The sequence below is a fragment of the Polypterus senegalus genome, chromosome 10, assembly GCF_016835505.1.
Source record: "Polypterus senegalus isolate Bchr_013 chromosome 10, ASM1683550v1, whole genome shotgun sequence".
Taxonomy (NCBI): domain Eukaryota; kingdom Metazoa; phylum Chordata; class Cladistia; order Polypteriformes; family Polypteridae; genus Polypterus; species Polypterus senegalus.
This window is the reverse complement of record NC_053163.1, coordinates 17,417,502-17,430,699: the sequence shown is the minus strand read 5'-3', so window position 1 is coordinate 17,430,699 and position 13,198 is coordinate 17,417,502. Positions and strand designations below refer to the sequence as shown.

General features: G+C 39.6%; 1 protein-coding gene across 3 annotated transcripts in view; it reads left to right on the top strand.

Annotated features, from left to right (window-relative positions):
- pla2g6 (phospholipase A2, group VI (cytosolic, calcium-independent)) overlaps positions 1-12,224 on the top strand; it is a 49,614-nt gene extending 37,390 nt beyond the window's left edge. For 2 of the 3 annotated variants that reach the window (XM_039765337.1, XM_039765335.1), the window contains 6 exons: positions 213-349; positions 3,275-3,340; positions 6,693-6,847; positions 6,979-7,146; positions 7,435-7,508; positions 10,014-12,224. In XM_039765337.1, the coding sequence (XP_039621271.1) occupies positions 213-349; positions 3,275-3,340; positions 6,693-6,847; positions 6,979-7,146; positions 7,435-7,508; positions 10,014-10,158 (745 nt within the window). In that variant the 3' untranslated portion in view covers positions 10,159-12,224. The remainder of the gene's footprint in view (positions 1-212; positions 350-3,274; positions 3,341-6,692; positions 6,848-6,978; positions 7,147-7,434; positions 7,509-10,013) is intronic. The other variant, XM_039765336.1, reaches the window with a different exon arrangement.
- Positions 12,225-13,198: the final 974 nt, after the last annotated feature.

Below are 13,198 nucleotides of genomic sequence, written 5' to 3'. Positions count from 1 at the left end.
CTCCATATTCATCTAATAAGGAGAAGGAATGCATAGAAAATAGAAAACATTTTTTTAAATCATTTATTCCAACACTATATCAATATACAATATCACTCATATTTAGGAGGCCAAATGAAATTCCTAGCAAAGAACTTTTAAATTTTATTATTTTTGTAAACATTTTACAGTATTTCATAACACGCCCTATGGCTTTGCTTTACTTTTGACAGAGTGATGGTGACAGGAACCTTGGCTGACAGACATCCTGGAGAGCTCCACCTTTTCAGGAATTACGATGCTCCTTTGACTGGCCTGGATCCCCCGTACAAGAGAAGTGCTCACTTCCAGCCTCTCACTGAACCCACTGGTATCTTCCCATTCCTCTCTGTTGTCTTTTTTTTTACTTTCTTGTATATAAAGTATGGGGAAAAGTAGATAGATAGATAGATAGATAGATAGATAGATAGAGCTGCTGGAAAGGCTGCCACTCGGATGCGGCGCCGGAAATGATTAGTATTGTAATTGTCTAAAAATTAGATTTTGAGATTTTGATGAATCTCGACGTTTTAGACCTCCCTGACTTTCTTGTACTGTATACGAAGTGTAGGGAAAGTATTGGAATCCTCCAAAAATTCCATTTCGAGATTTTGATGACTCTCGACGTTTTAGACCTTCCTGAGTCCGAAAATACCATTATTGGAATTATGTGTGTGTGTCTGTGTATGTAAAGACGATACTTGAGTACGCTTTCACTTAGATGAACTAAATTTGCATACAAGTATCAGGTACAAAACATAGATTTCTATCAACTATAGGGCTATTACTGTTAACTGTATTTATTCTTTATTATTATTCCAATTTATTCAACTATACTTTTATAATAAATGTTCAATTTATTATTAATTTGATTTGTTGTTGATGGTTCTTTAATGTTCATAATACAAAAATATAATCATTTTTCTGCGGTTTACTCTTCAAATATCCATCCCCATATCTAAGTATACGAGAAAGTCTAGGGGAGACCACTCCCGATTTTTAAATACTGTATATATAATTTTTTATTGTATTTGTATTGATTGATCTATTATTTAGTTACATGTCTTGTTTTTATTTTAAAAATGTTTGTTCCTCCTATCTTCTGTGATCCATGATGTCCCCTTATCCCCAGAGAGACATGTTAGTGTGGGGATTTTCATTTTCATTACTGAACTGGTTCTCTTTCACCTTGAAAATATTCATTCTTGGTCTTTGTTTTTGTGGGTGGGCACAGAAGTTCTCTAGGCTGTTTTCCATGGTATTTTATGTTGCAAAATGAAACAAAGGCGGATTGTTTAAATCTACACATGACCAGTAGCTGGCAGTGATTATGATTTGAAACTCTAAAAAGGCCTTTGACCAGCATTGCCCTATATACTGCTATTCATCTACAGTCATGTGAAAACATTAGGACACCCTTTGAAAGCATGTGGTTTTTTGTAACATTTTTAATAAATGGTTATTTCATCTCCGTTTCAACAATACAGAGAGATTAAAGTAATCCAACTAAACAAAGAAAACTGAAGAAAAGTCTTTTCAAGATCTTCTGTAAATGTCATTCTACAAAAATGCCTATTCTAACTGAGGAAAAAGATAGGACACCCTTGCCCCTAATAGCGAGTGTTACCTCCTTTGGCTGAAATAACTGCAGTGAGACGGTTCTTGTAGCCATCTACCAGTCTTCGACATCGGTCTGAGGAAATTTTACCCCACTCCTCAATGCAGAACTTTTTCAGCTGTGAGATGTTTGAGGGGTTTCTTGCACGTACAGCCCTTTTCAAGTCACCCCACAGCATCTCAATGGGATTCAAATCTGGACTTTGACTTGGCCATTCCAGGACTCTCCATTTCTTCTTTTTCAGCCAATCTTTGGTTGATTTACTAGTATGTTTTGGGTCATTGTCATGTTGCATGGTCCAGTTCCGCTTCAGCTTTAATTTTCTAACTGATGGTCTCACATGTTCTTCAAGCACCTTCTGATACACAGTAGAATTCATCGTGGATTCTATGATGGTGAGCTGACCAGGTCCTGCTGCAGCAAAGCAGCCCCAAACCATGACACTTCCACCTCCATGCTTCACAGTTGGTATGAGGTTCTTTTCTTGGAATGCTGTGTTTGGTTTACGCCAAACATGTCCTCTGCTGTTGTGTCCAAATAATTCAATTTTGGACTCATCTGTCCAAAGAACATTATTCCAGAAGTCCTGGTCTTTGTCAACTTTATCTCTGGCAAATGTCAGTCTGGCCTCGATGTTTCTCTTGGAAAGCAAAGGTTTCCTCCTTGCACACCTCCCATGCAAGTTAAACTTGTACAGTCTCTTTCTGATTGTAGAGGCATGTACTTCTACATCAACAGTAGCCAGAGCCTGCTGTAGTTCTCGAGATGACACTTTAGGGTTTTTGGAGACCTCTTTTAGCATCTTGCGGTCTGCTCTTGGGGTGAACTTGCTGGGGCGACCAGTCCTGGGCATGTTGGCAGTTGTTTTGAAAGCCCTCCACTTGTAGACTATCTTCCGGACAGTGGAATGGCTGATTTCAAAATCTTTGAGATCTTTTTAAATCCCTTCCCAGACTCATAGGCTGCTACAATCTTTTTTCTGAAGTCCTCTGACAGCTCTTTTGTTCTCACCATGGTGCTCACTCTCACTTCAACAGTCAGGAGCACACCAAACTAAATGTCTGAGGTTTAAATAGGGCAAGCCTCATTCAACATGCAGAGTAACGATCTACTAATTATGTGCACCTGGTGTGATATACCTGTGTGAGATCTGAGCCAATTTAAGAGGGAATACATGTGAGGGTGTCCTATCTTTTTCCTCAGTTAGAATAGGCATTTTTGTAGAATGACATTTACAGAAGATCTTGAAAAGACTTTTCTTCAGTTTTCTTTGTTTAGTTGGATTACTTTAATCTCTCTGTATTGTTGAAACGGAGATGAAATAACCATTTATTAAAAATGTTACAAAAAACCACATGCTTTCAAAGGGTGTCCTAATATTTTCACATGACTGTATTTAGAGCACTGGCATTTGTTAGAATGGTCCGTCACAAACTTTGTTAGGATTGATTGCCCACCAGAAACACTTCACCACCCCATGCCCAAAACAAGTTTGGGTGTCTGAAGTATGGAAGATTTTCATCTTGTTTTTTTATCAGACAATGGTTCCTTCTAGGTTATTAACCTTTTAAATTCTAATTACTTAGAGGCATTGAATCTCTTTAATAATATGTAGGTCCTTCTGTTGTGTTGTTTCAGCCGATGATGTTGTGTTTATGGGGTATGTGCGGAGAGCAAGCAAGCGTCAGAAAATAAGTGATGAAGGTTAGTTGTTGCCGAGTGACTTACAAGCACTGAAACAAAGTTTAGATTCTGCCTCATGGCTGCCTGTCTTTTGTTAATAAAGTGTGGTTGGTGGCGGTTTTGATCGTGTAGGCATTTCGGAATGCCTTTCTCACTGCAGAAAAAATGGCACTCGCATGCGGGGGAAACATTCAGCACTGAAACAGTAGACATCTGGTGGAATGTGATTTGACCACTCTGTGTAGAAAAACTTGTTTTGCTTTGTACTGCAGGGAGCACATGACTCACATGAACACCTCATGTCTTTGTGCTTGACACCAAACTGAGCCACTCTCTTATTTCTGAAATTTGTCTTTCTTGTGTTTTTAATAACATAACTTCACTGATTATGTAAAAATTTTTATCACTTAATTTGAGTTGTTGGGATTTATTTTTAAGTGCTGAGTTTATGTACCTATGTATATTTTATATTCTTTATATACTTTTTGTATTAGATAGATAGATAGATAGATAGATAGATAGATAGATAGATAGATAGATAGATAGTGTGAACCCGGCCCGGACACAGACAGGCGGACATGTTGTTAAAACACCACCACACGTTTATTTACACAGACTATTTACAATACTGGTCACAAAGACCCCAGTCCAATGGTCACTCAGACCTCAGTCACGTGCACAAACCCCAAAACACACAGTCCTGGCCACAATGCCTTTTCTTCGGGCCGCCTTCACTCTCTTCTGCCTCGTCCTCCTTCCACCCGACTCTAGCCTCGAATGATGGGAGACGGCCCCTTTTATAGAGTCCCCGGATGAGCCCCAGGTGTTCCCCGCATTCCTCTTCTGGCCACGCCCCAGCGTGGCAGAAGTGCCGGCTGTCCTCCCGGCAGCTCTCCGGTGCCGCCCCATTCTTCCCCAGCACTTCCGGGTGTGGCGGAAGTGCTGGGGTAACAGGTCCCCAAGGCATTGGGGCGCCTCCTGGCGGTAACCACGAGGCCCCTACAGGGTGGAGCTTCCATGCCCTGTACCCGTGGCCCCCAAAGCAACCCGGAAGGCAAACCCCACGTGATCCAGGGTGGGCACAGACCCACATCCGGTCCCTCATGACGTCCCGGCCGGGTCATGGCCCCTGGCATCCCTGACAATAGATAGATAGATAGATTTTAGTATAGTAGGCAAGATAACATAGATAGGTAGTTTGCTTGCTTGCTTTTTCACTCATTCATTTGTTTGTTAGTTGCTTATTTCTCCCAAATGAAATTTTGGCTTTTTACAGAAGCTCGGGTAATATTATAACAATAACAACCCCACTCAAATACACACAAAGAATTACAAAAAAGAAGAAAACTTATGACTTGGCTAAAGCTAAGAGAGCAGTCTCAGTGAGGCATTGTAAATGTGTATTTCTGTAAGTATGAAGGAGCCCCAGTAGCGTTGCTTTGATACAGTTTGTTTGAGTAATTTATTGCCTAAAACCTCTCCATGCTAGTGTGTCAGAGAGAGGATCACCATACTTTTGTGAAGATTAGCACAAAAGCAGCTCAAATGGATTTGATTTTTCAGGTAAGGAAGATAGAAGTTTCAAGTAAAGGTAGTTGTGCCTACTAATCATGGTGCTGGAGAGTGTCCATGATTGATAAGTAAGTTGATTAGCACACGCAAGTAAAGAATTTCATTGTACTGTGTACATTTGACAATAGTAGTAGGGAATCCAATCCCAGGCTCCCGATTACCGGGAGCCCGGGATTCCCAGACATTTTCATTCCTGCATTCCCGGGAATGAAACTGCTGGAATTCCTGGCTGAACGGGAATGGCCAAGCTCGCATATATAGTGTGTAACAGTGTAAAAATTGATCAAGAAATAACAGAGTTATAGTTGAAAATAAGTAAGTGGCATGGCTTTTTGGCCCACGGTGTAGTGTGTTGCTCATTAATTCAGTCAACAACAGACCAGCAGCAGTCAGTCTCCTGGCTCCCACTAAGACTAAGCACAGTGGACATGGAAGGTGTCTGCACTCTACAGCTCACGAATGCCGGGACGGGGAAGAGTTCGTTGACGTCTGTGGCACGTGCTGTTGACAGTACAGGCTGGTGTCTTCATCAGACAACAGCTTTGAACAGCAACTTGAAATTGCAATGCGTCAGTCTGTTGCATCCGCATTAGCTGTGCCAAAAAACTTGCCATCACAGAATGATGACAAGAAACTGGATGCATCGGTAAAAGCTGAAATAGCTGTGTTTCAGAGCAACGGCAAGCGCGGGCGTTGTTTAGAACAAGTGTATCAGTATCTGATGACTGTGCCGCCTACTTCAGTGGAGGTAGTGTGCGCTTCCTCAGCTGTTGGCATACTCTGCATGAAGGTGCGCTGTTGCCTGGACGACCGCACGCTCGACACGTTGTGCTTTCTACGCTCTAATTATGCAACTAACTAGATTAATGTACTTATATGAGAGCATGAACTGCTTGTAGTTAAGGTTAGTCTTTTATTGGTGTCAACATATTGCAGTAGTTTTATTAAAAATAAGTGTCAGTCATTCTAAAACTGTTCACATGTGAGATGCCCGTGAACTGTGTCATTCACGGGAGCCCGGGATTCCCGGGAATGGATTCCCTAAATAGTAGCTCTATAAAACTATAATGACCTGTATGTTTATAAATAAAATAATAATAATAATACATTTTATTTATTTGTAGTCGCCTTTCTAAACACTCAAGGACACCAAATAATAGACAAAACACAGATTATAAACAAAAGTAAAATACAAAAGTTAGAATCAGACAGAACAATTGAAATCAAAGAGAAAAAGCAGTCTTAAACAAATGAGTTTTAAGTTTAGATTTGAAAAGTGAAAATGATTCAATATTTCTAAGCTCAGGTGGTAGTGAGATCCAGAGCTTTCAGTTGCTCTGCTCCCCATAGTGGTAAGACGGACGAAGGGGACAGTCAAGTGGATGGAGGAAAAGGATCTGAGGGTGCGGGAGGGAATGGCAACATGGAGGAGGTCAGACAGATATGGAGGGTCGAGGTTGTGGATAGCCTTAAAAGTTAGTTGGAGAAATTTGAATTGAATTCGGAACTGAACTGCAAGGCAATGAAGCTGCTGCAAAACGGGAGTGATGTGGTGAATAGAGAGGGTTCTAGTAATGATGCGGGCAGCTGAATTCTGAACCAGTTGAAGCTTATAAAGAGATTTGCAAGAAAGACCAAAGAAAAGGGAATTGCAATAATCCAGACGAGAAGTGACAAGGCCATGAGCAAGGATAGCAGTGGTGTTGGGAGTGAGGGAGGGGCGAATACGATTCATGTTACGCAGGTGGAAATATGCAGACCGGGAGATGTTATAATAAGGTATTGTTCCATTTTTTTTCAGAACAGCTTGTGTGGCGGGCTGCTCGCTCCAGTGGGGCTGCACCTACCTACTTCAGACCAATGGGTCGGTTTTTGGATGGTGGTTTGCTGGCCAATAATCCAACGCTTGATGCACTCACAGAGGTCCATGAGTACAACAAAGCTCTGAAGCACAGGGTACAGTATTTAGATTGAGTTTGTTTAAAATTGTAATATAAGGAGCTGGGTGTGGAGGGGTTGGAGGGTTCAAACAGTGGGATATGCCAGTACAGAATATTTTCCTGACAAAATAAACTTTTTTCCTGCAGGGCATGGGGGCTGAGGCGGTGCAGCTTGGAGTGGTAGTGTCCCTTGGAACGGGAAAGCCACCACAAGTGGCGGTTAACTCTGTCGATGTGTTTCGTCCTTCAAATCCTCTGGAGCTTGCTAAAACGTTTGTGGGGGCTAAGGAGCTGGGTCGCATGCTGGTAGACTGCGTGAGTAAATATTAGCCTGCTGGGTTCTGGAAAGGGAGTAATCTTGGGTTGATTGTAGTGCTTTCTAAAGATAAAGGAGCTCAGAAATACTATTTTTTTCTTCACCTGCCAATATTTAACATAAGAAATGGACAGTTTGCTAATCATAGCTGTCTTTATGAATTCTGACTTCATCTCATACATACAGTGTTTTTTTTTAATATTGTGTCAAGACAAGAATTTCTGTTATAAGATTCAAATTCAGACTGGATCTTTTGAAACAACTGAGAGTACTCCTCTTTTTTGCAGTGTACAGACTCGGATGGGAGAGCAGTTGATCGTGCAAGAGCTTGGTGTGAGATGACTGACATCACGTACTATAGGTAAAAATCAAAAACCTGTCCTCTGGCATGGATTTTCTTTTTTATTAAATAATCAGCTGAAGCTGAGGATGATCTGAAGTTTCCTAAAGTTTATTTATAACAAGGGAGCCCAGGACACAGTTACCTTAAGCGGTTTTCAGGCCGAACTGAGAAAAGTATTGTTATATTCTAGAAGTATTTCTAATTCTTGAACATCCTATGGCACTCAGGTTAATCAGAATGTAACTGTTAGTTAAACATGCGTTTTTTTTGTTCTGTCTTAGGTAAATAATTCTCTTAATAATACTGAATTCCAATATTTGCACTTAACTTAAGGTAAAATTTTGTTAATGTAAAGCATTTCTCCTTCATTTCCTCCAGACAATATGTTTCTAATTCATATAAGTAATTGCATAAGGCAGTTCCAACAATGGATTCATTCTAACAATGGATTCATTCTAACTTGGATTCATTCTAGCATAATCTAAATCAAGGGATGAAGGGTCAACTGAGGTATTCTCTAAAGCTGCAGAATTATTAACCTCTGTTTTCTGGCATTATGCAAATGGGAATTTGACAGTAAATACAGGGTGAGCCAAAAAGAAGTACCACATTTCAAACTTTTATTCTACAAAAAACACTACAAGATAAAATAAATTTCATTACGACACAAGAAAGGGTATACAAAATAGATTTTTTTCACTACGTTTTGAAAATGATGTCTTCAAAGTGGTGGCCATCACTCTTCAAGACAATTTCTGAACACTCGCATGACTCGTTTGGCCATTTCAAGGGGAATAGCGTCCTAGATAGATAGATAGATAGATAGATAGATAGATAGATAGATGGATAGATACATAGTGTAAAAGATGCAATAGGAGACAACAAAAAGGTTTGGGGTTTTCCGGCCCTTTATATTGTCGACACTCCAGACTTTTTCAACAAAATAATGCAGGGTTAAAACACAAGAAAACAACATTCATGCGCGACGCCATACTAGGCGTCGGCGGCAGCCATTTTTATATGGGAGGAGCCAGAAGTGCAAAAATGCTGGGAAGGAGGCGTGATGGATGATGGGACTGCTGACGCCAGGGAAGATGGCAGAGGAAGGGCGGAAGTGAACGTACTGCGGGCAAGGTCTTATGGCGGAGCGTCTTTAGTCCTGGAAAACAAAGAAACAAGGTTCGTCCCCCGCCATTCCCCGGCGAACGTCCTTCGATGTGTTTTAAGATCCATCCGCGGTCTCCTAGTCGTGCATGCATGACAATAGATACATACATACATACATATATACTTTATTAATCCCAAGGGGAACTTCACATAATCCAGCAGCAGTATACTGATACAAAAAAAAATTAAATTAAATAGTAATAAAAATGAAAATCTTCCACTGGAGATATCCCCACAAGAAGAAATCACACAGAGTGAGGTCAGTGTGTCACCTCTCAGGAAGAACAGTTTCCCCAGAAACATCTCCCGCAAAATTTTCATGGAACTCAGCGCCGTATGAGCTGTTGCTCTAACCTGTTGAAACCAGGCATCCACCACATCCATTTCTTCCAGTTGGGGCTGCAAAATGTTCTCTAGCCTCAAAAAAGTAAGGGCCCACAATGCCAGATTCTGCAATGGCGTACCAAACTGTAACACGCTCACTGTGCAAGGGTCTCTAATGAAGTTCACGAGGGTTGGTTTCAGCCCAATAGTGAAAGTTTTGCTTATTTACACAATCATTCAAATGGAAGTGTGCCTCGTTGCTGCACATGACAATGGCATCTCGATGAATGATTTGCAGAATGTTCACACACAACTCTCTACTGTTCTCCCTGTCTCTCTCAGTCAGTTCCTGCACTACCATCTTTTTGTATGGATGGAAATTTAGGTCCTCATGCAAAATTTTCCTCAAAGAAGTGTTGGAAATGATTAAGGCAGAAGCAGGTTTGCGTGCTGAACGTCTAGGAGACTGCGAAATTGACGCCCTTACAGCTTGGATGTTTTCAGCCATTCGTACAGTTTGAGGACGGCTTGGAGATTTTCTGTTCCACGTTGTATCCGTCTGTCTAAATTTAGCCACCAATTGTTTTTTGATTTGGGACGTCACTGTTGGCGGGCATGCTCAAGTGCATTCGGAAAAAGTGCGCTACTTAGTGATGATGGATTATTTGTTTTTGATGAACGCTTCGGCAGCGAAAGCATGGTGCGCATCAGACCAAGACATGTTGCAGACTGAAAACTCCAAGAGACTGCCTATCAAAGGACCCCCGACCCCAACCCACTCAACTGCCTCTACCTTCCTCAATGACCCTGAGAAATGTGGTACTTCAGTTTGGCTCACCCTGTATTAAGATTACAAAGGGAAGGATCTCACTGAATTTTAGAGTATTGACCCTTGTACTGAAGAGTCTACACTTTATCTCAAAGTTAAACATTTGTTAATATTAAACATTTCTCTTTCCATTCTGCAAAAGTAAAGATGTTGTGAAGGAAAACTTGTGAATCCCTTATCTGGTTTTGTTTCCACAATTGCAGGCTGAGTCCCCAGTTCTCCATGGAGGTAACGTTGGATGAGACTCAGGATGCCCTACTGGTTCACATGCTCTGGGAGACGCAGATCTACATCTATGAGCAGAGAGAGCAAATTCAGAAACTGGCTCAGTGGCTTCTGGAAGCCTAACTATGGACAAACGAGTGACTATGGAGAGACTGCTGCCAGACTCAAAAGGGTTATTCCTATTGAATGTAGCTTTATGACAGCATCTAGCGAAACAGAAAAGACGCGTGGTGTTCTTAGAAAGGACAAACTGACAGATCCAAGGCATGGGGGTGTCTGAACATAGCCTTCTGCTTTTCAGTTAAATGTAACAGCACCTGTTCAAACTCATGATGTGGGCTTTTGCTATAGCTTTTTTTATTAGTCTTCCATTAATTATTAAGAAGATTACTAACAGCTGTATGTGCTCATACATATGTATTAGTACATATAATATTGAATTTAATGCAGTTTGAAAAAAACTGAACATTTTTCTTGGCAAATATCCCCACATGTGGGTTTTCAGCAGGTTGATCAATTTATAATGGTAGTGAAAACCAAAGGACATGTCTTTTATGTATATTTTTCTATATGGACTGCCTAGCTGTTGATCCTGAATAGGTTTCTTTGATATTAATTTGACTGAACAAAGCATATTTTTTGTCGATGAGGTATTACCATTCAAACTTGAAATTGTATTTAATGTTAATGTATGTGGAAAACATTATGGAATGACGGAAAAATACTTGGCTATTTTGGAAAAACCTTCACAGTCCACATGCGGTTAAGACCATTAAGTACTGACTGCAAAAAGTTGTACTGCTGCTCTGTTGCAAACTGACTTCATTTATTCCGACTGTGAAATTACAAGTGACCTCTTCTCAGTAGTATTTTTTAGTTTGAACACTAGAGGGTGTTGCCTCCTACTGCTTTACAAAAACAAGAAAAAAAATAAATAAATAAACTGCAAAAATCTTAAAATTGATTCTTATCCCATAATATACTACCAAATATTCTATGGACTAAAAAATATGGCATATTAATAAAGTATAAGATATAGGATGTGATTTATGTGATGACTTCAATAAATGAGAAATAAGTTGCAGTTTACTAGCAGGACTCTGTAAAGTTAACAAAACAAATAAATAAGAAGATAATAAGTAGGAGCCCATATAATTATTGAAGTGCATTTAAATAATAAACAGCTGATGGAGATTTCTAGTATAATGCTTTTGATTAGTAAAATGTCCACTGCACACAAAAATCTTGAGCCCATTCATTATCCCGATAATCCAATCTTTGTTAGTTTACGCTGCCTTACAAAAAGGTCGCTGACTTTGAAAGTGCTTAATCTGAAGTGGCATTTATGGCATACCATAAAGGGAAAATGTTTGAATTAGTTATATCACACTCGTTTTTCATGAAGGAAACTACATAATTATGTGCTGCAAGCTTTGCGTTACTGACTGTTGAAAAGAGAAAAGTTAATAGTTCGAAATCGGAAATGATTTAATAATGTGAAATTGGAATCCAAAACAAAAAATAAAGCCTTATTCTAATGAAGACATCCGTTTTATTTATAATATACCTGACTTTTTATAGAGACTTTATTTGAACTTGAATTTTTAACCATATTTTTGACGTGTTAATCATACGTTTGACGTTTTGCTTTATTTAATATAAACTGAAGTAATTGTCTTTTACCTTATGTTTCGGTTTGTATGTTTTTGTGTGTATCAGCTTCATACATTGAGGAGGATGGATAGCAGTTTTGGTGTTATGTCCGTCCATTTCAAAATGCACTTCCTTTATTAATTCTCACTCACACTGAGTTGTGGAGTGTAGGGGAACGAGACCATGACCGACCTCCGCTCAGATCCCTTTGTCTTTCCTTTCTGGGTTTTGCAGGTAGAGGGAACGTGAAAGTGCGTCTATTCTCTGTCACCTCCAGCCCTTTTTGCTTACATTTTCAATGCCTATTAAGTAATGTCACAGATAGGCAAATAATTCCTTACTGCCTTTATTATAAGATTTTCAAAAACATTTGAGCTCAAAGGTCAAGACTACTTGAGCTAATGTTTAATATTTATTGTTGTACCTTGTAAGCATTTCTTTGACAGAGTTTATCTATTGTCGATATGCAGTTTATATATCATCTCATTGTTACATTAATTGTATGCAGATGCAATAAACATCTTGTCTTCATTTTGCTTGGCTGTAATTATGTCACTTAAAATGTCTTCTCGAAGTTCTGGTTGTTTTGCTACAAGACTTCAACAACAACAACAACATTTATTTATATAGCACATTTTCATACAAACAGTAGCTCAAAGTGCTTTACATAATAAAGAATAGAAAAATAAAAGACACAATAAGAAAACAAAATAAATCAACATTAATTAACATCGAATAAGAGTAAGGTTCTTTGGCCAGGGGGGACAGAAAAAACAAAAAAACTCCAGACGGCTGGAGAAAAAATAAAATCTGTAGGGATTCCAGACCATGAGACCGCCCAGTCCCCTCTGGGCATTCTACCTAACATAAATGAAACAGTCCTCTTTGGATTTAGGATTCTCACGGAAGGGCTTGATGATGATGATGGTCACGTAGAGTTCTGCCTTGTAATCCGTCCATCATTATTGGAGCATCATGAAGCTTTGAGTAGGTGAAGGTGGCGCAGGCCACCACCACAAAGAAACCAGAAAAAGAAACAGAAAAGAGAGTAGGGGTCAGTATGGATTTTAGAGCCACCATGAATAATTATTATGAGGAAATTGAACATACAGAGTATCAGGATTAAGTTAAATTGAAGTTATAGAAAGGCCATGTTAAAGTAATGTGTTTTCAGCAGTGTTTTAAAGTGCTCTACTGTATCAGCCTGGTGAATTCCTATTGGCAGGCTATTCCAGATTTTAGGTGCATAACAGCAGAAGGCCGCCTCACCACTTCTTTTAAGTTTTGTTCTTGGAATTCTAAGGAGACACTCATTTGAGGATCTGAGGTTACGATTTGGAATATAAGGTGTCAGACATTCCGATATATAAGATGGGGAGAGATTATTTAAGGCTTTATAAACCATAAGCAGAATTTTAAAGTCAATTCTGAATGACACAGGTAACCAGTGTAGTGACAATAAAACTGGAGAAATGTGTTCGGATTTTCTTTTCCTAGTTAGGATTCTAGC